The following is a 23,696-nucleotide window of genomic DNA, read 5'->3' on the forward strand; positions in this document are numbered from 1 at the left end:
GTTGATAATTTTAATCTTTAATTGATATTCAACTTAAATTTTTATTTTCAAATTTTCAAATTAAAATTCAATTTTTTCTAATTAATATTAAAACATAATGAAATTTTACCAATCATTTTGAAACTTCAACTTAATATTTAAATTTTTACTATTAATTTTTAAAGAAAAATTAAATTAATTTTTATAATCAGTAGTTTTTCATATTTCACTTTGTTGTCTTTGACTATACAATAATCCCTCCGGTCCATTTTAGAAAAAACAAAAGTATCAAATTTTTTGGTCTTTTTATAAGAAATTTTGACCAATTTTCAAATACATTGGATGTTCAATTTCAACGGTGCCCTTATTTATTATAAAAGAGAATATTAAAAGTAAATAAGTTGGTGTAATCAAGACAATTAATATAGGGGCACTAATGAAATAAATATAAATTTATATGAGTATTAAATGCAAATAACTAGTTTTAAAGTGTTTCCTTGATCTATGTGATTTATATACTTTGTTTCTTGTATAAAGGACTGGAGGGAGTATTATACAGTACCTACGTGTAGTTAGTTATTCTAATTAAGAAGTTTTCAACAAGACCAAAAGCAATTTGACAAAGACTCACTCTCTTTCTTTTCCCACTTTTAGATTCCTCACTTTGTTGTAAACATTCATATATAAATACACAAAGAAGAAGAAAAATCACAAATCCCTTCTCTAGCCACTCATAGAAAATACCATATAGTTCAATAATTTCATAGCATCAAATCTTATTAGTCTCTTCAAGACAACCTTACTATTATGGAAAAACAAATTGAAGTAGAAAATCAACAACAAAAACCATCACAACCATGTTCACACCAAAATTCACAATCCTCTTCCCCTTCTCATGAATTTTCCTTCACAATCTCACACAACTCCTTCAACACAACATTCCCTCATAATAACAATAAGTCCAAATTATCTTCACATAATTCCTTCACAGCACTTGATTTATCACCAGCTGATGATATTTTCTTCCATGGTCATTTACTTCCTCTCCAAATCTTCTCACACTTCCCTTCATCGATATCGCCTCGCTCTTCGACAAATTCCATGGATAGTTTCACCCTCCCTATAAGAGAATTATTCTCAGAAGATGATGATGAAAATCTCCCCACAAAAGACAGTAGCAGCAGCAGCAACAGCAACAATAGCAGCAAAAATATAGAATCATCAAAAAAGGTAGAGGGTAAGTCCAAGTTTTCATTTTTATCATTAAGTTCAAATAAAGGGACAAAAGGGTGTATTAAAGAGAAAGAAGATAAAGTGAAGAATAAGAAGAAGCTGAGATTTGATTTTGATGTGTTACATGCAGTGAAAAAGTACTTAAGAAAGGTGAAGCCATTTTTCAAAATAGAGAAAATTAGAGAACATAAAAAGTCTTATTCTTATTCAGGAAATGTAACACCTAGAACTAGAAATAAACAAGAATTGATGAAAGGTTGGAGTATGAAACTAGGACAATATTATTCAGCACCAGCATCAATGAGAACTTCTCCATCAAACAGTGGTGTTCTTTTTGCTACTGCACCTCTTACTCCTCCTAGTGATAGTAGTATGGAAGAGTTACAAGCTGCTATTCAATCTGCAATTGCTCATTGCAAAAATTCATATTCAAAAGAAGAGAAACTCAATTGCTGATTTCATGAATCCTCCTAGAGATTATTATTATTTTTGTCCCTAGAATTATAATTTCCTTAATATTATGTGATATTTAAATTATTGTGTACATAAAAATGTGTTATCATATAGACCAACTTGTATTTATTTAATTATTTTAATATATAGTATTTATGAATTCCTGGACTCTTCAGCTAGCTATGCATGTACTGTTTCTATTTAGACCAATGTGATAGAAGAATTGATATCAATCCAGAATGCATGGTCAAATAAGAGAGATATATCCGCAAGAAACAATTTTATTTTATTTTTTATTTGAAATAATCCTAGTGATTCTATATGTGGTAGTTTTGACATGATTAATGACATAGAAGTCAGATATGTGTCAGAATTTTTCATCTTTACCCTTTAATGTTATCTCTGACATTGTCTTTGGACATCCATCTACAAAAACCCGAGCATTTGTGCGGCTATGTTATTCATTTTCTTTCATTTTCCTTTGTGGTGAGATTTTGTTCATCTTCAAAACCATATCCAATGCTAGTCCCACTAAAACACATTTGGACCAGGTATACTAGATTGAGTAGATTCCTTTGCCAAATGATGTGTTCTTTTCTGTCACAATCATGTCTAGAAAAAATTTATATAGGTAAATACGATTTGGACATACACCACTCGGAATTTTGGATAAAGATCAAACAGCTCATATACAAACTCGGAATATTAGCTCCCAAACTTTTCTCTAATCATTAAATGCAGTGACTACATTATTTTGTCACTATGAAATTTAGATCTATAAAGTTATGACTGTTGGTGACAATTATATGCATAAAAGGTGTGAACAAGCTTCTGACATATTTAACAGTTCTGAAAGCTCAATCTATACCAACCAAATCATTTGTCCAGGGCAGTCTAAAAGTAGTCAAATAGGAGTATCATCTTTTTTTATTTTTTAAATGGAAATAAATGTTGTTTTCGGAATAAAATTATGTTTGAAAATGTTTATTTTATGAAGAAATTAGGTTGAGTCGCATGCTAAGTCGTTCTCTTTAAGAATTGTGTGGTCATTATCTAAAATTGTGCAAACAAATTATCAACCACGAGGTTTCAGGATAAAACAATTTAGTCCAAAAATTGTATCGAAGTCCCACTGCACTATAAGATCCGTTTTAGAAAAGTGATGGTTGAACACTTTATAAATGAGAGCATCCATAAATCCATTGTCTTAAGGTTTTGAGTGAGAGTGTGGTGTCTCTCTCATTTGTGTGGTTGCTATGGCCGAGATGTGCGCTGTCCCTCAGTGGTTGCTCTGGCGTAGATGTGGCCGGTTCCCCGAGCTCCCCTCGTGACTGAACACCCACTCCAATATTGTACTATGACCACCCAAACTTCTAAAGGGACATATTTTTTTTGAAGGAATAGATTCCGATGAAACAAAAAAGAAAATGGATGACTCAGACCGCATGAACATTGGGAAATGACAACTTGATTGAGATGGACGGACCCGAAAAAATCGAAGGACCAAATTCCAAAGGGACATTTTTTTCGAAGGAACAAATTTCGGAGGGACATATTTTTTTTTTCCGAAGGAATAGATTCCGATGAAACAAAAAAGAAAGTGGATGACTCAGACCACATGAACTTTGGGAAACGACGACCTGATTGAGATGGGCGGACCCTGAAAAATCGAAGGAGCAAATTCCAAAAGGACATTTTTTTCGAAGGAACAAATTTCGAAGGGACATTTTTTTTGAAGGAATAGATTCCGATGAAACAAAAAAGAAAGGTGCAAAGTGACTCCGAAATGTGTCCAGGAGAGAAGAGAAAATGTGGAAATTAGTCAAACTTTGATAGAGATTAGGGATTGTGAAATGACTTGAACACTCTATTTAAAGAGTTGAAAATCGTAATGGTAAAAAAAGTTGATGACTCAGATCGCATGAACTTTGGAAAATGACGACCTAATTGAGAAGGGCGGACCTTGAAAATTTCCATTCATGTGTGATTTTCTATATATTTAAGAAATCAATGACCAATTAAGTATAAGTCTTCCAATAGGAAAAAAATTGATTATGTCAATTCATAATTAATCTAACATTTTTTTTTATCTTTACCCTCCCGTTTTTAAAAGGAATATAGTAACATCGGTTATCTCGAACGAAGCTCGTTAACCATTTGAACATGATCATTTAGACTTTGTTCATGTTAGTTTTATTTTTAACAAGTTGTTTATGTTAGTTTTTGGTTTTGTTTCAAAGTTTTAAATAAAAAACAAAACAAGGGTTTAGTTTTGAGTTTCAAATCTTAATTTCATATCTGAATTGAGTTTTTTTTTGTTTTTTTAGTTAAATCACTATTTTTACTTCATTTCACTATGAATTGTCCTAATATAAAAAAAAATTAAAACATATAACTAGTTCCTTAAAAAAATATAACTAGTCAAAATTTTAGTTTTTCATTTCAACTAAATGTTAATTATTTGAGAAGGTTACTCTTCAGCCTTCTAAAATTTCTCCAATCCACCCCGAAATTACCATTTACCTTCAACGGCAATTAACTATCGTTCAAGATAGTTTTTAAATTGGTTAACCCGATTTAAAAAATGATTCATCTAATTTAAAAAGTATTAAACGATACTTAACCATTGTTGGAGAGGCAAACAACAATTGAGTGCTGTCCGACCAACAACAATTGCAAAAATAAGAAATTTTAAGAATAAATCAAGTAATTTTCATTTTTTAAGGGTTAATAGGAAACCCAGTGGCCCAACACACGTATGACTAAACTCACTGAGCTCTACAAGCCAATAATTTGATTTCATACCCCCATTTATACCTTACCTTACCCCCTAATTTACTTGAAGCCTTGACCTATCCAAAATTCCCATTATATTAACAAATTTAAACTTTTTTTTTTTGTCAAAATCACATATGCATATAATTCCAATTTCAGATGTTTTTTTTGTTTTCAAAACTTCCGGTTTGAATATTCAAATCGGATCTTTTAAGTTTTATGGTAAACTTAGATTTTTCCCGTCTTACGGACCACAAACGGAGTACATAATTTTTTTATAAGAAAACCATTTTTAATTTGTTTAAATTAATGGTACTTTTGGAATATCAAATATTTGGGAGGTATGTGTGTAAATTCAAATTTTGCCACAAGCGATGACTTAATTAAAAGTTTTTTAATACTATTGTTCAAGTTTTTTAATACTCATGTTCAGGTTTTTTTAACAGAGGTATGGGTATGCTTGTTTTTCCAACATTGCTCATGTAAGGTTCATCCTGCTCAGTATGACTTATAAGCAGTGTCAAGTGGGCAGTAGGCAGAGACGAGCAAACATAGCGAGCTAGAAATGAAAGAGTGTGGATGGTTATGAGAGTGCGAATATGTTAGTGGCGACAAGTTGAAAAACATAATAGAGTTGATTAATAGAAAGTGGATGCTCTTATCACATATGTCTAAAAGTGGAGCTAGGAAGGTGGAGCTGTTCACCTTAGAGACGATGAAGCGTGCAAGATTCGAGGTATATGTTCAATTCGTCTTAGGATGTTTTGACAATCTTGAGTTCCTTACAAGATTTAGGTATGTTCCTGAACTTAAGCGAAAATTTGTTATCCACACACAAGTTTTACGGATTAGGCTTTTGTACTAGAATTGAGCATGAGATGATGGAAATTTTGCATGATGCAAATACTATAGATAAAGGTACCAACATGTATGAGTTGTACATAGTATATGGTTCTCCTATTATTTTGTCATACATATTTAGCTAGTTAAGATTCACGTGGTAAAACCAAACTATGGGATATGGGGGTTATAACATGTCAATGAAAGTGGTTTATTTGAAACAGGAACTAAACTAAAAGTGTTAAAAGACTGAAAATGGTCTGTGAGTTTGTTTTAGAGCATTTTGATGAGTTTTGCACAAAGTATTAAGAGGTATAAATGATATACACTTTTGGGAGTTGTGTTGCCTAAGATTTTCTAGGGGTGAATGAAACTATGAGTATTGCGTCATACTTGATCAACAAATGTTTGTTAACATGGATAAACTTTCAAAACACCTGTGGAGGTTTGGAGTGGAAAACCGACATACCACTATAATTTCAAGCTTTTCATAGTTAGCATTTGCACATACCAAACTAGGCAAGCTTAATGCTTAAGCTGTGAAATTCTCGTCAAGAGTATCTATCAACGTGACATACCACTTGACCACCACTGTTAAGAAGACTTTCAACATAATGAATTGGTCAAACCAAACTTTGTTACCACCGTGTTAAGAAAAGACAAGATTTAATTATCTTTATAATGCAAAATATTTTTCCAACCAATGCAATTAAATAGACGATCAGAAAAATACAATAGCAAAGACCATCATCATCTACGGTAAAAATCAAACAATAAAACAATATTTCTACAAAAGTGAGTATACCAAAATAATTAACCTAAAGAGAAGAAACAACTACCGGTAAAATATATCTAATTACTAGCTCAGTGATAAAAATAAAAACAACATTTTTAGGGGAAACCAATCAATATTGCTCCACTACCAACCAACTATCACATGGAACCGGTTACTGGTGTTGCTCGGCAACACTTGCAATTTTGATTCCCTTTACTTTTTGCCACACACCTCCCATTTTTCTTCCTTTTTTTCCCTTCTTTTTTTTAAATTATTGGTGGGTCCCACTTAAGGAGTGATCTCACCCAACAAACAGAGAGTTCGTTCAACCGGATTGTGATAGGACTTGTTGGATAATGATGGTGGTTTAGGGGATAATCCGCATTGAATTTCGAACAACTTCATAAGTAAAATTTGGCATCATATTTTTGCGCAAAACCCTAAATTGGTGAGGGATGAGAGTGAGATCTTGGTGTTGGACCATTGTATCAAAAGTCTTTCTGACGGTAGAGTTATGAGGCGTGTTTCGTTGGTAATAACAGTGTTGCAAGTATAAAATATTAGAGATTCACATTTGAAGGGGGAGATTGCGAGGTTCAATGTCTTATACTTGGTTTAATATATTGTTAATCCCTAACAATATATAAGCGAGAAGACCTATCAATCTAATGATTGAATGTTTTGGGTTAAGATGTGATGTCTAACTCATTAATGTGGTTACTCTCGAGCCAATGTGATAATCCCTCAAGCTTCCTCACGGCTCAACAAATTCAAATTTGATTCGTCATATTGTGATAGTTTAGTCCTTTTCACTAGATCAAACTAACTTCTTCAGATACCCTAATCTATTTTCTATTTTCCTTCTTCAGATACCCTAATCTATTTTCTATTTTCTTTCGTCTATAGACAACGAATCAAAAACCACCTAAAATCCACAAACACGACTCCAAGAATTCGAATTTGAATTTAGAAGATGTCACATAACAATATCAATATCCTTAGTTGAGCCACACCTAATAATAATATTAAAACCATAGTTTGGATATTAATTTAATATCTCATCCAAAACATATATAACTCTTATGTAACAAAGAAAAAGACATGTTATAACTCTCTTTCGTGGTAGAAAAGAAACCTCTTTCAAAATCTCAAGGAGAAAAACCTATATGGTAAAATCTTCAATTGAAATTCCGCAACGGTGGTGGTAGCGGTGGTGATTGGTTGCACGCAAACAAACAAACAAAAGACAAAAGTGTCGTCGTTTTCCTCTTCGTGTTCCTGTTGCTTTCACCGACGTAGCTTCCTTCAAAGGTTGTTTGGTGGGTCCCACCATCTCCCACGGATATTATTTCCCACTTGTTCATCTCATCTCAAACAAATATTGACAATGATTGTTACTTGAAACCTTCCTTCATTTTCCATTATTAATCATTTATCAGTAAGTATTATTATTTATTCAAATTATTCAAATTTAATTGAATTGGATTAAGAATATTCTCACATGAATGAATTATTGTTGATCATTGTGTTTCGAACATTCGAATAATTCAAACAGAATATGCTTTCATCGTTGGTCCCTTTTCATGTCTTCAGATCTCTAATAATTCATTTTATGTTGTTTTCGAAATTTGGTTCTGTTTTGTTTTTTTAGGTTTTGAAGATTTTAACAATAATTAAGAAACAAAACAACGTTAATTTTAGAACAACATGCAAGCTTGGGGGAGATTAGGAGGTTACATAAGACGTGGTGTTAGCAGTTTTTCCGGGCCGTTTCTTCCGTTTGGCGGTGCGGTTGATATAATTGTTGTTCAACAGAAAGATGGGAGCTTTAAATCATCTCCTTGGTATGTTAGATTTGGGAAATTTCAAAGGGTTATGAAGGCGGCGAAAAGAGAAAAGGTTAAAGTTAGTGTTAGTGTTAATGGGGTTGAAACTGATTTTCATATGTGTTTGAATCCTAAAGGGGAAGTTTTTTTTCTTCATGCAAATAACCAACATGGAGAAGAAGAAGAAGAATTGGAAGAACTAGAGGAACGAGAATTAGCAGAAGAAGATGAAGGAGACAATTTGTGGTCTTGTGATGATATTCAACTTAGAGGTAGTAATAAGAGGCAATTCAAGTCAAAAAGTGCAAATTTTAGTTTAGAGGATCGTGTTATAGCTATGAATGATTCTCGGAATTCGAGAATAAATAGATTTGTATTGGGGCCAAGGTCCAGTGGTGATGCAGATTCAGCGGAGCGTGCTGAGGTTGCAGCCAAGTTGTTGGATTTAAGGTGGTCTACAAATCTCTCTTTTGATGAACTTTCCCATACGGAAAGAAAGAAAACTCAGGGTGTTAACTTGGACAAGGAGAAAGTCAAGTTTGAATCTGGCAAGGTTTTGCGCGCTACAACTGTGCAGCTACCTGAGGTAAATGATGTTTGATTTTATTCTTGGTATTGTTAGAGTATTTGCTTAATGAGAATAGGTACAAGACTGAAAAGTGTGTTCTGTTTTGGTTTTTGATACTGATATGTTATAGTTATTGTTTAGGGTGGAAAAATTGAGGGAGTGATTAAGGGTGTTGATCTAGAGATACCGGTAAAGGATTGTGGTAATTTTGATGTTGCGGATGTTGGAAACATAGCGAAGTTCCAAAAATCTCGAACTGTCAACATTGGTCGAAGGGATTGTTCTGTTAAGAAGGTTAGTGTAAATACTCCAACTTCTGAACAACTGTCATCCTTGAATCTGAAGGAAGGGAGAAACACAATAACCTTCTGTTTCTCTACACCTATGATGGGGATGCGGCAGGTTAGTAATGAATAAAATTCTTCATTTTTATTGTTGTTTGGCAAAAGTACTTCTCTTGGGAAATAAAAAAAATGAATATGTGAAGAAGAATGGCGTCACAGTTTAGAATGTGAAAAACTATCTTAATCAATGCGAATAAGAAAAATCAAGAGATCTTATAATTCAAACAAAAATCTCCACTGTATAAAGTAGGATTACAACGACACTCTTAATATGGGAGAATTGGCCTCGTTTTTATCTAACTAGGCTGGTTTACAATATCTCTCACCAAAAATGATGAAAATCTATATAATATTCCTGAATCCAAATTCAGTGTTGTCATGAAATCATTCAATCTCTGCAATCATTAAATTGGAGCTGTTGGATGAAGATCAGGCAACTCTAATTCCGAGTTTTGAATTCAATTTGTTGAAGTCTGAATTTGAGCAGTCCGACATTGATCTTACTTTTCTGGTTGACTGATTACAATGAGTGCATGGTTTTATGACTGTCATAAATCTTGTTCCAAGATTCACTTCGTTAATCTTACCTTTCTCTCGAAGAGGTTTACGAGAAATCACTGTCACTTCTATTATTTTTGGAGACAAACTTCGTTGCTTCTTTTAACTCCTTATAAGTCCATCATGTATTGTGGAGGGATGTGGTTTCATACTTTCATACAAAACTGAGATAGTAGACTTTTATTTGTTTTCACATTTCCTAGAAGCTTTGAAAGTGTAATCTTCATTTTTTAAGATAATGCGATAATCTTCAAAAATCTAGGATTAACTCCTAGACCTTGGAATTTTCTATCTTTTATTTCCCATACTTTGATATGATCAAGATTGTATATTTGCATTATGGAGGGATTTCCTATAACTTCTCTTTCATTTTCTTGTTGTTTATCTTATTGAAATCTCTTTTATTATTGTTTCTTTTATATTAGATTGATGCTCGGATATTTTTGTGGAAATGGAATACTCGTATAGTGATATCAGATGTGGATGGGACTATTACAAGGTGAGGATATATCTTATTGAAAAGGAATCTGTTTGCAAAATAGATTTTATATTCGGACAAGGCACTTGTTAATATTTATTCTTTAGATAGTCACTTGCTTTTTCATAGTTAGTTTGATCTTATCTTGTAATTTGTTAGATTGTTGAGATATCAATCTTTGAGATCATGAGAACAGGGTAAATAGGGAGAATTGAAGAGTAAAATTCTGAATTGTATTGATCAATTTGTTTCTCTTACAAGCACAATAGGGAAGAGTACAAAGCTAAGCTACTCACTACTCTGTCCTAGATGAGAGCTGTCAGTTAGGAAGTTACAGTAGATTCTAACAGAATCTAACTGACATAAAATAACTGAGTTACATTCTCTAATACAATTTATTCATGCTTTGAAAGTTGGTATATAAAGAAAAAAAAGTTCTACAGCAGTCTTGTTGAAATATTGACACCGAGTGGATCAATGGTTCCTTAGAGTGTGTCATGTCTATTTCAAACCCAACAAGGAATATCCATGCCATGATGAATCTCTCTAGAGCTTCCTGATTCATTTTTAATCAAAGACAGTGTATCTATCAACAGATACATTTTTCTCACATATGACACGGTTGAGTCTTAGAGAGAAGACCCGTAGACGCCGTGGTAAGAAGAGTAGATCAAATGGAGGAGAGTCAGGTTAAAAGAGGTAGAGGAAGACCTAAGAAAACTATTAGAGAAACCATTAGAAAAGATTTAGAGGTCAATGAGTTGGATCCAAATATGGTCTTTGATAGAACATTATGGCGGCATTTGATCCATGTAGCCGACCCCACTTAGTGGGATAAGGCGGTGTTGTTGTTGTTGTTGATGACACGGTTGAGTCTTAGTACTTCTCTTATCACTTGAAGAAAACTAGACATGGTTTCGACAGTCTGTGTCTAGTTTATAGTGCTAATGAGATACTGAGGTCTGAGCATCTGCGTGTTTAGTATTCCCTGCTCTTAAGAGAATCGGATATTCTTTATTAATTAGTTGCTTTTTTGTTTCACTTTCTGTCATGATTTTCTGTAATTGGATGGTCCTAATTGAGGAACTATGTAAGGTAAATACGGTACAAGCATAAGTGTGTTAAGCTTGGAGTATATATGCTTTTGGAAAACTGCACTTTGCTTTGTATTTTCACCATAGGATAGAGTATCAAACTTAGTCTGGAATTATCTTTGATATTAATGTAGCCTGTTTGCGCAGTGCTTGGTCTCATTCACTTATACGCCGACTTCTTTGTTTAATAAACTTATGTTCGAAATGAAGTTAGAGTTGCAGTAGTCACTTTCTTATAAAGATAAACTTTATGAGGCCATACTGATGTCAATTAGATTCTTGTAGATGGAGTTTAACCTTTATTCGTCTGTAATTATGTATTCCTGTTGATTTCTTTGCTAAACTATTAATTGAGCTATACAACCTAAACTAGCCAGTAGCATTCACTGATAATGATTGGACATGAAATATTTTTAGTGATAAAGAATCATCCTTTTATCGTTCCATTCTGGAGGTGATTAATGTAAAATTTGGCCAAAATTCACCTAATACTTCAACTATTATTGTCATACCTTTAAGATCGAATTGATTGACAATTTATGAAGTACTATTGTGGGAAATTCATGTTATTAGAAATGTCTTGGTCACTTTTAAGATGATAAGGTAGAGTTTGACATATGTAAGACTGGTTCCCCAGAATTCAATCTGCATGATGATAGATGAACTCCGGATAGTACACTTGTAGAATTTAAAATTTCTTTTCTTTCTTCCTGCAACCATTTTTAACATCCAGATATATGCCTTTGTTCTGGAGCTTAATTCTATGTCATGCTGCGATAATGTTAATTTTTCTCTCTTGTTTTATGTGTTGCAGGTCAGACGTTCTAGGTCAATTCATGCCTTTAGTTGGGATTGACTGGTCACAGACAGGAGTTGCTCATTTATTTTCAGAAATCAAGGTATGTTTATCTTACTTGCATCTTTAAATGTTTTGAGATTACTATAATATGTAATATTTTGTTCTGTTGTTGAATCTTGAATACATTGTTCATAAATCACTGCGTGTTCTTAAAACACGTGGTCTCAAAACAACTAATCAGTTGTTTTATCTGTTAAGGCAAAAAATTGTAAGACTTATATTTTGCATATTTGATCATTCTAATTATTAATTGATGTTCTAGGACTTTTAGATTGAAAACTGTCCTTTACCCTGCCCACACCAACAATCTTCTGGTTTTTATTTATATATCTTGTGCGTATTTATGGAATTTTTCCTTGCCTATTCCACACATCACAGGAAAATGGCTACCAGATACTTTTTCTCAGTGCTCGTGCAATTTCTCAGGCCCATCACACCAGACAATTCCTATTCAACCTTAACCAGGTGATACATAAATTTGAAATATATTTATATGTCAACATTGTACAAAACAAGAAGACAAAAGAAGGAAGTTTACATTCTCCTGTTTGTTTTGTTATGATGCAGGATGGGAAAGTCTTACCAGATGGTCCTGTTGTAATTTCCCCTGACGGACTTTTTCCTTCTCTATATAGAGAAGGTATTCAGTCAACTTTTCTTTCTATTAGTTTTCCTCACTCTTCCCCTTCTATAGTAGTTATGTTTTTTCAGCTCTAGCAATCTTTTCCTAAACATACTGATTATATATATTTTCTTTCTATTTTCAGTTATCCGCAGAGCTCCTCACGAATTCAAAATTGCATGTTTAGAGGTTTGGTTTCTATGTTCACATTTGACATGATTTAAATAATTTGAGTATCGTCATTGCTAGGTTAAAAAGTTGAATTTAATGCTTCCAGGACATCAGGGCACTTTTTCCTCCTGATTCAAATCCTTTTTATGCTGGTTTTGGAAATAGAGACACCGATGAAATCAGTTACCTTAAGGTTGGAATCGCTAAAGGAAAAATATTTATAATTAATCCCAAGGTAATGAGTCTCTCATATTATTTTACAACAAATAAATACTAAAATTTCTTGAATATGTTCTGCCAAACTTCCGTTCTCATGTAGTCATGTCTAAGGTTTCAGGGTGAGATTTCTGTAAACCGACGTTGCTTAGACACAAAATCATACACTTCTCTTCATGCTCTCGTGAACGGAATGTTCCCCCCTACAGACTCATCTGAGCAGGTCTCTCTCTCTCTCTCTCTCTCTCTCTCTCTCTCTCTCTCTCTCTCTCTCTCTCTCTCTCTCTCCATCTCTCTCCATATATATGACGTCACAAGGATTTGTTTATGATTTAACCCTTGTGCTTGCTGAACATTGGTTGCAGGAGGATTTCAATTCCTGGAATTTCTGGAAGTTGCCCTCTTTCTAATAAATTATAGGGATTTTTTTGTCATTAATTGCTCAATCATCTGTCTGGTGAAGGTGGAAGCATGCTGTGCTGTTCCTAGTAGAAATATATAGGTAAAACTGATTTTCTGCTTTACACTATGTCTAGACCCCAGCATAGGAGTTATTAAATGCCTGATAATTTTTAATGGGTTTTTCTTCCTTTGATTAATCAGAATATAGAAGCTCTGTTAGGACTTTTCTTCCCTTTAGGATTTTTGTAGGAAAGATGATTGAATCTAGACCTACGTGGTTTTAGTATGTGTGGAGGAAATTTGTAGATTCAGTAGTAATAATGAGTAACCGAGAGTAGATCAAATAGAGCGCAGCCCAATTGCTACAAAGGAAGGCTAATATGACAAACTATAGGCGAAATTAAGAAATATTTAGATACTAATGGCGTGGTTATCAACATAATTTATGAAAAAACATTATGGCGACGTTTTATCTTAACCATCTGACCTCACTTAGTAGGGTAAGGCATGATTGTTGTTGATATGTCTGTTTGGTGTGTCGTGTGCGACTCATCTTCAAATGCAATACAACAAAATATAACTTTGACCATCAAAGATTATTTTCAAGTATTGGTCTCAATGTCTTGGACTACCTCGTATTACCATTAGTATAATGTTAATGTATTTGTTTGTTGGTCTATGCGAGCTTTGCATCTGTGCGCATGTTTCTTCATTTTGATAAACATTGTTCATACAGGTAACGTGTTGCTACGCCCCATGAAAAGAGCAACATTCTGATGTTAACTTGTGTTGGTGGATTTATTTATTGGCAATTTGAATTGCATTACAAGGATAGAGAATTCATGGAAGTATAGGATAAATTTGTCTGCATATTGCTTCAACATTAGAGCTTCTTCTTTTTGATACAAACATTAGAGCTTCTTCAGAAAAGCTTGATGCTGTGAATATTAGATACAATATAACCTTTAGTTTTAGTTTTTTTCCTTTCTTTTCACCATGTAGTTTGTTAACCATGAAGAATATTTAAACAAGTCCAGTTGCACCGGATGATTACCACAAAAATCTATTGATGAGATTTCTACAAATTTAACACCACCTCATGATTACCAACGGTTCCAAGCTCTGTATAAATTTGTATAAATGCATCAAATCTTGAATGACACTTCTCTTCAGTTCCATTTTGCCAACATATAAAAATGCATCTGCTCCTATTCTTTAAATTACTTATATGTTTATTTTATGTGTCAATCCTTTATGAGGACTCCTCACGTGTAAAGGTTAGTTAATTAGATTGACCGTTGAAGTTCACTAATGTTTGTTTGCAGAGAAATAGGGAAGAGAGAAATAGGGGAGAGAGAAATAGGGAAGAGATAGTGTTTTTCTTTTGTTTGGTGGAGGAGAGAAGTTAAGGAGAGAAATTGGAGAGATCAAATATCACCTTTTTGCTTTCTCTCCTATGCAGCGAAGAAAAGGTGGACAAAGCTGATTAATTATGACAAATACAATTTTGCCCCTGCTTTCAATTGGAAAATAATGATGTTTTTAGTTTTTTTTTTTCAACGTGGAAATGAAAGAATGAAACAATTGGCAAGCTGCTTCACGTTGTGTTTTTTTTATAAGCAAGAAAATAATATACTTACGTTTATTAAAACAAAGATAATAATATATTTACCAAAAAGTAAATTAAATTTGACAAAAGACCTATTATTTAAGTTGAAATATATTTTTGATTAGATATGTTTTTAAACAAGGGCTTATTTGTCATTTCAAAAAAATACTATCTTTCTCTCTTCTCAATTTCTTCACTCTTTCTCTTATACCAAACCATACATCAAATCTACTCTATTTCTCATCTATTTCTCTATTCTTATACTCTCTCTTACCAATTTCTCTCTTCACAACTTTTCTTCTAAACCAAACACACCCTAAGAAACAATGTACAGTAGTTCTTTTTAGACAATAATATACAATAGTTTGAAAACATGCATTGCATTTTGTTTATATTAAAACAACAAGTTATACATGTTTAATAATCCAGTTAGATGCAGGCAGATAATGAACTAAAGTATGACTGACAAAAGTTAAAGAATTTCATCAAAAAATTAAAATATTTACTTTGTTTTTCTTAAACTGACAACCTTAAAGTGACACATAAAAGAAGTTGAGGATTTCCTCACCTTAACTGTGTCATGAAGTTATAGATTTTGACCGTTTGATCTAAATCAATAGTCAAGATTGTTTAAAATTGATTCGCTAATAGTGTAATAAGAACTATTAGATCTTGAATCAATGACTGATTGATTGCTGAGTGAATCTCTCTGGTGCTTTTACTGCGGTGAATCCGTTTCTAAATCGGATGAAATCTTTCTAAACATCGATTCTCTCCTCTAGTTAAAGAAAGTAAAAACCATGACAATATGGAAAGTTGGAAACAGACCAATTTTTTTTTTTTTTTTTTGAGAGAATATTTTTTTTTTTTGACAAAATGAAACAGACCAAATTATTCACATTTTCGGTCAGTTTAGTTTACCACTTAAGATAGATGATGTACGTTCAAGATTATGAATTAAATAATGAAATAAATATTCAACATATTTAAACAAACATTTTTCACCTTTGAGTAAATGTTGTACCAGCAAATAACAATCAATCAAATGAAATCATACATATCATCAAATGCATTTACAAGAAGACTTTAGACCCAAATAGTTCGGACAGATGTAAATAATTTAATGTAGTAGTATATTTACTAAAAAGAGCCATTTATAATGATTCAAAACTTGTAAAAACTTGTACAGTAATTAATCGAAGCTGAATTAAAACTCTTAATTGAGAGATTTGTTGCTCATGTTAACCTTTCTCAGGTTTGTACACACAAAATAATCTATTTTGTGATTCTTATGTTCAAGTGCTTCTCTGCAAAGTGTGCAAGGTTAATGAACTCTTTATCATCAATGTAACCGTCGTGGTTGGCATCGACAGATTTCAAGACCTTGTTACTCTTCCATGAAGCAAAGAGGCCGCCGGTGATTCTCAACACCTCGCGCAGCTCATCTTTGCTGATTCGACCGTCACCATTTGTGTCAAATGATGTCTTTAACCATTGTTTGAACTGTTGCAGAGTCATCACACGCTTTCCATCGCTCGACACATTACGCTCTATAAACGCCATAGAAACAACAGAGTTATTTTTCCTAGCTGCGTTTGAATGTTTATGTTGTCTTGTTGAATGAAAGTTCCAACAGTGACATTGGCATTTATAGTATTTCCTTCTCTTACTTTTAAGTTTTATGTATGATCTACACGCTTTGCTCAAAATAAGTATGATAAACATGCACCATTAGCAATATAATTATAATCACAGATACATACTCGGAAGGGAATAATTAACATGTCCATTTGCAAACAATATACTATATACTATTTTTACAAGCATCATAATTATTATAAACGTACAGTCGAATAACATGTCTAGTAGCAATGTAACATGCTTTGTGGGAAAACAAAGAATAATGCTTTGCATAAAGTTTGGTCGAAACATTAAATTTAAGTCATTATATCTTAGATAAATACAAAAGTTTTTTTTTTTTGTTTTTTGAGGAAATCTTAGATAAATACAAAAGTATTAAAAATAAGGTTTAAATTTGATACCAGTCTCATCAAATATGCCACTTTTTACTTTTAAACAATAAGAAAATATTTTTAATCCTTGCATATATACCCCCTTTTACTTTTGGTTCTAGTTTATTTTTAGCCCATGCATTATTTTTTTAGTTTGGAATTGATTTCTATAATATGTATCAAATTTATTTTAGTCGATCCAATCCATTCAATATGAGCTACATTGCCATCCAACGCGGTTCTACTTGGTTTGAAGGATTAACTTATGTAGTTGTGTGAGATGATATCCGATTAAAAAAAGAAGAGCATTACACATATTACATGAAAGGTTACACTTACGGGACACCACATTTAATATTGATACCTTAGAATGAAAGTAAAAAAATGGAATATTATGAAAATGAATCGGCTCTTCATAAAAAAAGAGAGAAAGGAATCGGCCCTTTCAAAAAACTAATATTGAAAAGTAATGCATGGATCAGCTAGGTTGATAGAGAATTTCTTTTTCTATCTTACAAGCTTTCGAGCAATTTATTTTTGGATTCTAAAATTCAAAAAAAAAGGGGTCCTGGACATATTTTACGTGTTTGGAAAATAAAATTTGAAAAGTCGTAAAGCGCACGAGAAGTTTGGATGGTGGGACAATAAAGCAATCCCATATTTATCGGTAGTTTATTTCCCATCCCTTTTTTTTGTTTATTTAAAAAAATGCAAAATGTATTAGAGTTTAATTTATATACATCGTCAGTGTAAAAAAAATGTTACACATACATTTAATGATGTGTTGTCACATCAATTAATGATGCATGACCAATTATGTGTTTTAATCCATTAAATAATATGACAACACATCATCAAATATATGTGTAGAACTCTTTTACACCGACAATATATATACAAATTAAACTCAATGTATTAATAGGTATTACAGGCTCATATTTTATGTTGCAAGTTTTTTTTTTTTTTTGAAAGAAAGAATTTTATGCTGCAAGTTACTTACCTATGCCTTTATATAAAGACAACTCCACATTTTTTTTAAGATAGACGAGATGACAAAGTCATCATAAACTTACACACATAAAGTGGAGGTACTGGGGTTTGAACCCCGATCATAACGTTCGGCCTAACAATTTCGATATTTTTTTCAGTTGAGTTAGGACTTATGAGATAGACAACTCCACATTTAAATATTGATTAACTATTTTTTTGGCCGAGCCTTTTGTTGGACAAAATTACCTTTAGTAACCTAATTATTTTTAAAATTTAAATCTAAATCTTTTTTTTTTTGGTGGTGGTCGGGGTTCGAACCCCGGACCTTGTATATTTTATGTATCGTCCATACCAACTGAGCTAAGCTCACGAGGACATTTAAATCTAAATCTACGTCAAAATTATAGGAAATTTGAAAGCTAACTACATTTTCCCTTAAACATTTTTCTACTACAAATTTGCCTTTAACAATCTCATCTTTATTTGAATTTAAAAAACATAAATTAAAATAAATATAACTAAATATATTAAAACATGATAAATATATACACACACAATGAAAAACATGTTAGTCTTTCCTCTAGTATTTTATAAAAGTTATTGGGTTCATATACTAAAACGAGATTATATTTGAACACCTCTAACTTTCTAAAGGGAATGGTTCCTCTCATGTGACATGAGAGTATATTGAAATCTCTACCATTCATTGCAAATGAGAAAGATATTTGAGGAGAAAAAAGTTTTAAAGGTGGAAAAAAATGGATAGAATCCATTCTCATTTCTAATATCCATTTAACACTTCATTTTATCTCTATCTTTCCTTTGTGTGACATCATCAACACATCACATCCCAACATATTTGTACACCTTTGATTTTCATACACCAATTCTACATCGCAATTTCTCCCTATATACCTATCTATTCCTATCCACATCACTTATCACATATATCACATCATTCTTTATTTCTATTTGTGACAATTATCTCTCTCATATTCACATTATATTTTTACTCTCTCTCTCTCTCTCTCTCTCTCATAAGTTGTCATGTAAATGTTTGTTCAAATAACACACATCTTTCTATTTCTTTCTCTTGATGTAGAATGGATAATGGGTGTACAAAAATAACTTTCCATCACATCCATTGTATCGTTCTCTCCATTTATATATCTCAAGGTGTTGATGAGGTCTTTGATGCCCAAATATAATTTTTCTTTACAAAATACTATCTTTCCATTAACTTTCTTTTCAATTCCATTCATTCTAAAGAAATAAAAAATTATCTTACTTTTCATTTACTTTCTAGTCACTTTCTTTCCTTTGACATTAATTTCTTTCATGTTCTAAGCGCTCCATCATTAGTATTAAGATGAAGAACACCATACAATGATAGAAGAAGGTATCGACAATCAAGTATCGACATTTGGATTATGGAGCTCGAAGAAAACACTTGTGTCCTTGTCTTAAAAATACAACAATATTAAAACTCTTAAGGTAGAATTTTGCCGCTCCTATGGTCCAATTTGACATGAGAGATCGGTCTTCCCTGTTTAATGTAAGGATACTTGTTTTATACCAAAATCATTTCCTCATTAAAAAAAGGGGGAGATTAGTCACTTTAGTCCCTGAATAGGAAAGGAATCGCCACTTTAGTCCCTGAATGCAGATAAATTGCAAAATAGTCCATGAATGTAGATCATATTAGTCAATTTAGTCCCTGAATGCAGACTCTGTTAGTCAATTTAGTCTCTGAATGTAGACTCTGTTAGTCAGTTTAGTCCCTGAAATTGACCAACAAAGTCTACATTCAGGGACTGTTTTGCAATTTCTCTACATTCAAGGACTAAAGTGACTACTCCTTTCGCATTCAGGGACTAAAGTGACTAATTCCCCTTAAAAAAAGAGAAATGTTAACGAGTGTCCTAAGCACACTTGTTAAGAAGACTAAATAAAAAATTTTGTTTTAAAAATGATGTATTCAATACATTGAACTTTAAAATGTAACTTTTTCTATTTAAAATTTATCAATTATTTTTATTTCTGTATCCTTAACAAGTGCTTTTAAGACACTTGTTAACAAGACCTTTAAAAAAACAACAAGGAAACGTTTCATATTTTATGAAAGAGTGGTGCATTGGGAAACTCGTGAAATTTGTGAGGAGACTATTCAGATCATATAACATAGCTGATACTTTAATTAGTTTATTAAGTACAAAAAATTAAAGACATTTACAATGAATCAAAACTTGTAGTAATCACAATAACAATGTTAAAATTCTTGAGGAAAAAACTACTTTGTAACTCTTATGTTCAAGTGCTTCTCTGCAAATCGTGCAAGATTAATAAATTCTTTATCATCAATGAAACCATCATGGTTTGAATCAACGGATTTCAAGACCTTATTGCTCTTCCATGAAGCAAAGAGGCCACTGGTGATCCTCATTGCCTCACGCAGTTCACCTTTGCTGATGCGACCATCACCATTTGCGTCAAATGATGTCTTTAACCATTGCTTGAACTGTTGCAGAGTCATCACACGCTTCCCGTCGCTTGAAATATTACGCTGTATAAACGCCATGCAAAACCCTAACAAACCCTAGTGTAATTAATTTCGCTAGCTGCGTATATGTGTTTGTTTATGTATTGTTGTTGAATGAATGCAAGTTCTAACAGTGACATTGGTGTTTATATAGTGCCCCCGTTTAGTTTTAAGTATGATAAGGATGGTTCTAAGAAAAGTGTATATGATAAACATGAACTGATATAATAATATTCACGTAGATACATACATTTAATGGAATAAGTAACATGTCCAGTTGCAATAGTATATAATATAGTATTTATAAGTATGTATATAGATATAAATGTACAATGGAATAACATGTCCAGTATCAATGTAACATGCTTTGTAGGAGAACAAAGAATATGTTCGTTACTATATTATTACAATTGGATAGCTTGTTAGGCTAATTGTTTGGTGTAGCAGACGGTGCATTCACACATAAATTCAGAGCAGCCACTTTTGGCTGGACAATGTATTATACTACCACAAAATATTCAGGAATTCTCCTCTTCTTCCAGTAAGTTTCCCTTGCGCCCAGCTGAAATACTCAAACTACCCCTGCGTTAGTTAACTAACGCAAGTGCAAAAATGTGCTCAAGTTAAGTTGCACTTAAGTCACTTTTTTTTTTAAATTTATTTACTATATTCAAATTATTTTATTTACTTTATTCTAATTTATTTTATTTACTTTATTCTAATTTATTTATTTTCTAATTTATTTTTTTCACTTTATTCTAATTTATTTATTTTCTAAATTAGTTGTTCACTTTATTCTAATTTATTTACGCATTTACTTTATTCTAATTTATTTATGAACTTAAAATAAATATTGATTCGAATTTATTCATTAAATAAATACAAATATAAATAAAAGGAAATGAACTAAATTAATATTTATTCATTAAATACAAAATTAGAAAATAAAAGCAAATATAAATAAAAAGGAATGAACAAAATTGAGGCATATAACAACATCTCATTTTATTAATAGAATTCATACAATAATTGATACAATAAGTTATTCAAATTCACTAAATCTACTTATTTTCTTTTTACCCTCTTGGGGTAAAAAATGACCAGCCTTCTTGGGTTAAAATAGTGAGCAACCTTCTTGGGGAAATACATCATCAACCCTTGGGCTAAATTTAAATCTGGTTTTTTATACCCCAAGAAGATTCTTTTTACCTACGGTAAAAAGTTTCTGGGGTAAAAAAAAGCAAATTTAAACTTATCCCAAGGGTTGATCACTTTCCCAAGTCGGCTACTCACTATTTTGCCCGAAGAAGTCTGATCTTTTGCCCCCAAAGAGACTATTGAAAAAAAAGAAAGAAGAGAAATAGAGGGAGAGAGTGAGGAGGGAGGGAAAGTGATATGGTGTGAGGAAATAGGGAAGTATGGAGGGGTATTTATAGGTGGGAATGGTAGTATAGGTTATAAATACCATTAATGTGGTAAAAAAAACATGTAAAATTGGTAAAAAAAAACGTGTAGATTGAATATTGAAAAATTGACCAAAGACCAAAAAACGTTTGTTCTTCAGCTCTGACCACCGGCCAACGTGCGTGAGTTAACTCACGCACATGTCAGTGGTGCGTGACTTAAATCACGCAGAGTTTATAAGGTACGTGAGTTAAGTCAAGCAGCGTGACTTAACTCACGCAGGGGTATAATTGTCTTTTCAGCTGAGTGCGAGCGAAAAGTGCAGGGGAAAGAGCAGAAATCAATATTCAGACGTATCAGATTATTAGTCTTGTTTGGAGGATGATCAACACATTTGGTTGAATTAAGGAATTAAATGGAGTTATTGAGTCAAAGGTTTATGGTTCGAATGCCGACAAAAGAAAAAATATTATCCTAAAAATTAACATTATAAGATTCACCATCAAAAGAAGACCATTACTCTTGTTTGATGATTGGGGTATATATAAAAGAGACACATTGTAAAATAAGTTTTTTTACATCATTACTTCGGTGTTTAATAAGTAGAATATGATAATGTTAGAAACTAACATGATAACATAAACAAATTTTTTACTTCAAAAAAAAAAACATAAACAATTTTTTCTCGGTTTAAAACAATAAAGAAATAAATTTTTCTCTTGTTCAAAATTGAAAAAAGTAATTTAAAATTCAATAAGAAAATATAAATTATCAAAAATTAATTTTAGATATTGAATTGTTGTAGGTATGTTAACAATTGGAGTGAGAGTAGGAGGAATGTCTTGATGGGAGACGGTGAATGGAGACGACGAAGCAACCATAAATACAATAGCCGAGTACTTGCAAGAACTTCAACGATCAAATAAAAAGTTTATCAATGAAAGGAAAGAAATGAGTGCAAAATGACTTTTTTTTTTTACTAAAACTTGGTCTACTTTGTTTTATATAATAAATGTCGGTTGAAACATAATCCATTACAATTAATTTTTTTTTGAAGGATACAATTAAAAAAAAAACTTTCTTCTTCTTTGAAAAAAAAAATGAAAGTAACTTAAGCTTTTATGTGTGGGGGTGGCGGGGGGATACACTTTTCTTTTTTAACTGAATTAAACATTGATATGCTTCCCCTAAAAAAAACATTGATATGCTTGTACAACAACACTATAACAAATGAAATGTTTTTATTTTTTATTATGTATTATTTTTCCATTGAAGACAATTTTATTCAAATTACAATCTAACTAATGTAAACATCTTTTTTTTTTTCCGTCAAATAAGCAAGTGGCTAGAATTCATTTTATAAGGTGAATAAATGGTGTCCAAGGTTCCAACCCCATCTCTTCATATAACAATGCATTGTCGTCTCTGCCAATTGAGTTATGCTCAGATAACACATTTCTTTTTATTTTGAGGGGAAAATGTGAATATTTCTCTTATCTAAAAGATTTGAACTGATTTGTTTATATTGCGATGGTTTATTCTTTTTTATACTCAATCTCGTTGGTGACTTATTTATTGAAATGTTATTACTTATTACTATCAAACTTGAAAAGAGTATTACTTTTCCCACCCTATGGCCTCCTCGCGCGCCCTGTAAAAATTCCAAAAATACCCCTGGTCCGGATTACATTTTCCGGACAAGATTGTTAGAGTTTCCGGATTATACAATCCGGACCAATTCGATAGGCATATTTTGTGTCTTTCTTTGATGTCAAGTGTCTCTGTTGACCGTTATACGACCCCCGCATAAGCTGAAAAGCAATTGCAGGGGTCGTATGAGCGGTCAACAATGACCATGACACCACAAATCTCGTAAAAAACTAAATACATACGACGAAAATTGAAGAAAAGTGGTGAAGTGTGTTCCGGAAAACAGAATCCGGACCAGA

The 23,696-nt window shown here is 32.3% G+C and overlaps 3 protein-coding genes across 4 annotated transcripts; 2 read left to right on the forward strand and 1 right to left on the reverse strand.

The window, feature by feature from the left end:
- The first annotated feature begins 642 nt into the window (after window positions 1-642).
- LOC146952004 (BRI1 kinase inhibitor 1-like) lies at window positions 643-1,898 on the forward strand. Its single transcript, XM_085757388.1, has one exon. It carries the CDS (start codon window positions 787-789, stop codon window positions 1,666-1,668), a length of 882 nt encoding a protein of 293 aa, XP_085613514.1. The 5' UTR covers window positions 643-786; the 3' UTR covers window positions 1,669-1,898.
- Window positions 1,899-7,156: 5,258 nt separating this feature from the next.
- Window positions 7,157-14,413, forward strand: LOC146952005 (nuclear elongation and deformation protein 1-like). 2 transcript variants are annotated; one of them, XM_085757499.1, is made up of 12 exons: window positions 7,157-7,493; window positions 7,707-8,467; window positions 8,591-8,851; window positions 9,777-9,850; window positions 11,738-11,822; window positions 12,161-12,247; window positions 12,350-12,422; window positions 12,550-12,593; window positions 12,682-12,810; window positions 12,913-13,014; window positions 13,157-13,293; window positions 13,930-14,413. In XM_085757499.1, the coding sequence occupies exons 2-11, from the start codon at window positions 7,763-7,765 to the stop codon at window positions 13,199-13,201; spliced, it is 1,605 nt and encodes a 534-aa protein (XP_085613625.1). In that variant the 5' UTR covers window positions 7,157-7,493; window positions 7,707-7,762; the 3' UTR covers window positions 13,202-13,293; window positions 13,930-14,413. The 2 variants fall into 2 exon arrangements, with proteins under 2 accessions (XP_085613625.1, XP_085613632.1); XM_085757506.1 differs by having other exon boundaries at window positions 7,428-8,467.
- A 1,427-nt stretch (window positions 14,414-15,840) lies between these two features.
- LOC146952006 (putative calcium-binding protein CML18) lies at window positions 15,841-20,510 on the reverse strand. The gene is made up of 2 exons (XM_085757544.1): window positions 20,099-20,510; window positions 15,841-16,462 (listed from the first exon to the last, which is right to left on the reverse strand). The coding sequence occupies exons 1-2, from the start codon at window positions 20,380-20,382 to the stop codon at window positions 16,078-16,080; spliced, it is 669 nt and encodes a 222-aa protein (XP_085613670.1). The 5' UTR covers window positions 20,383-20,510; the 3' UTR covers window positions 15,841-16,077.
- Window positions 20,511-23,696: the final 3,186 nt, after the last annotated feature.

Source organism: Medicago sativa, chromosome 1, assembly GCF_051527215.1.
Source record: "Medicago sativa cultivar Bolivia chromosome 1, Bolivia_mono, whole genome shotgun sequence".
In the NCBI taxonomy this organism is placed as follows: domain Eukaryota; kingdom Viridiplantae; phylum Streptophyta; class Magnoliopsida; order Fabales; family Fabaceae; genus Medicago; species Medicago sativa.

Excerpts from the sequence above, each read along its gene's own strand:
- LOC146952006 (XM_085757544.1), bottom strand. The coding sequence starts at position 20,382 with ATGGCGTTTATACAGCGTAATATTTCAAGCGACGGGAAGCGTGTGATG. Across the intron at positions 16,463-20,098 it reads TTGAACATAAGAGTTACAAA|GAAATACTATAAATGCCAAT; the intron begins GTAGTTTTTTCC and ends AAGTAAGAGAAG.
- LOC146952004 (XM_085757388.1), top strand. The coding sequence starts at position 787 with ATGGAAAAACAAATTGAAGTAGAAAATCAACAACAAAAACCATCACAA.
- LOC146952005 (XM_085757499.1), top strand. The coding sequence starts at position 7,763 with ATGCAAGCTTGGGGGAGATTAGGAGGTTACATAAGACGTGGTGTTAGC. Across the intron at positions 8,852-9,776 it reads CTATGATGGGGATGCGGCAG|ATTGATGCTCGGATATTTTT; the intron begins GTTAGTAATGAA and ends CTTTTATATTAG. Across the intron at positions 12,248-12,349 it reads TCCTATTCAACCTTAACCAG|GATGGGAAAGTCTTACCAGA; the intron begins GTGATACATAAA and ends GTTATGATGCAG.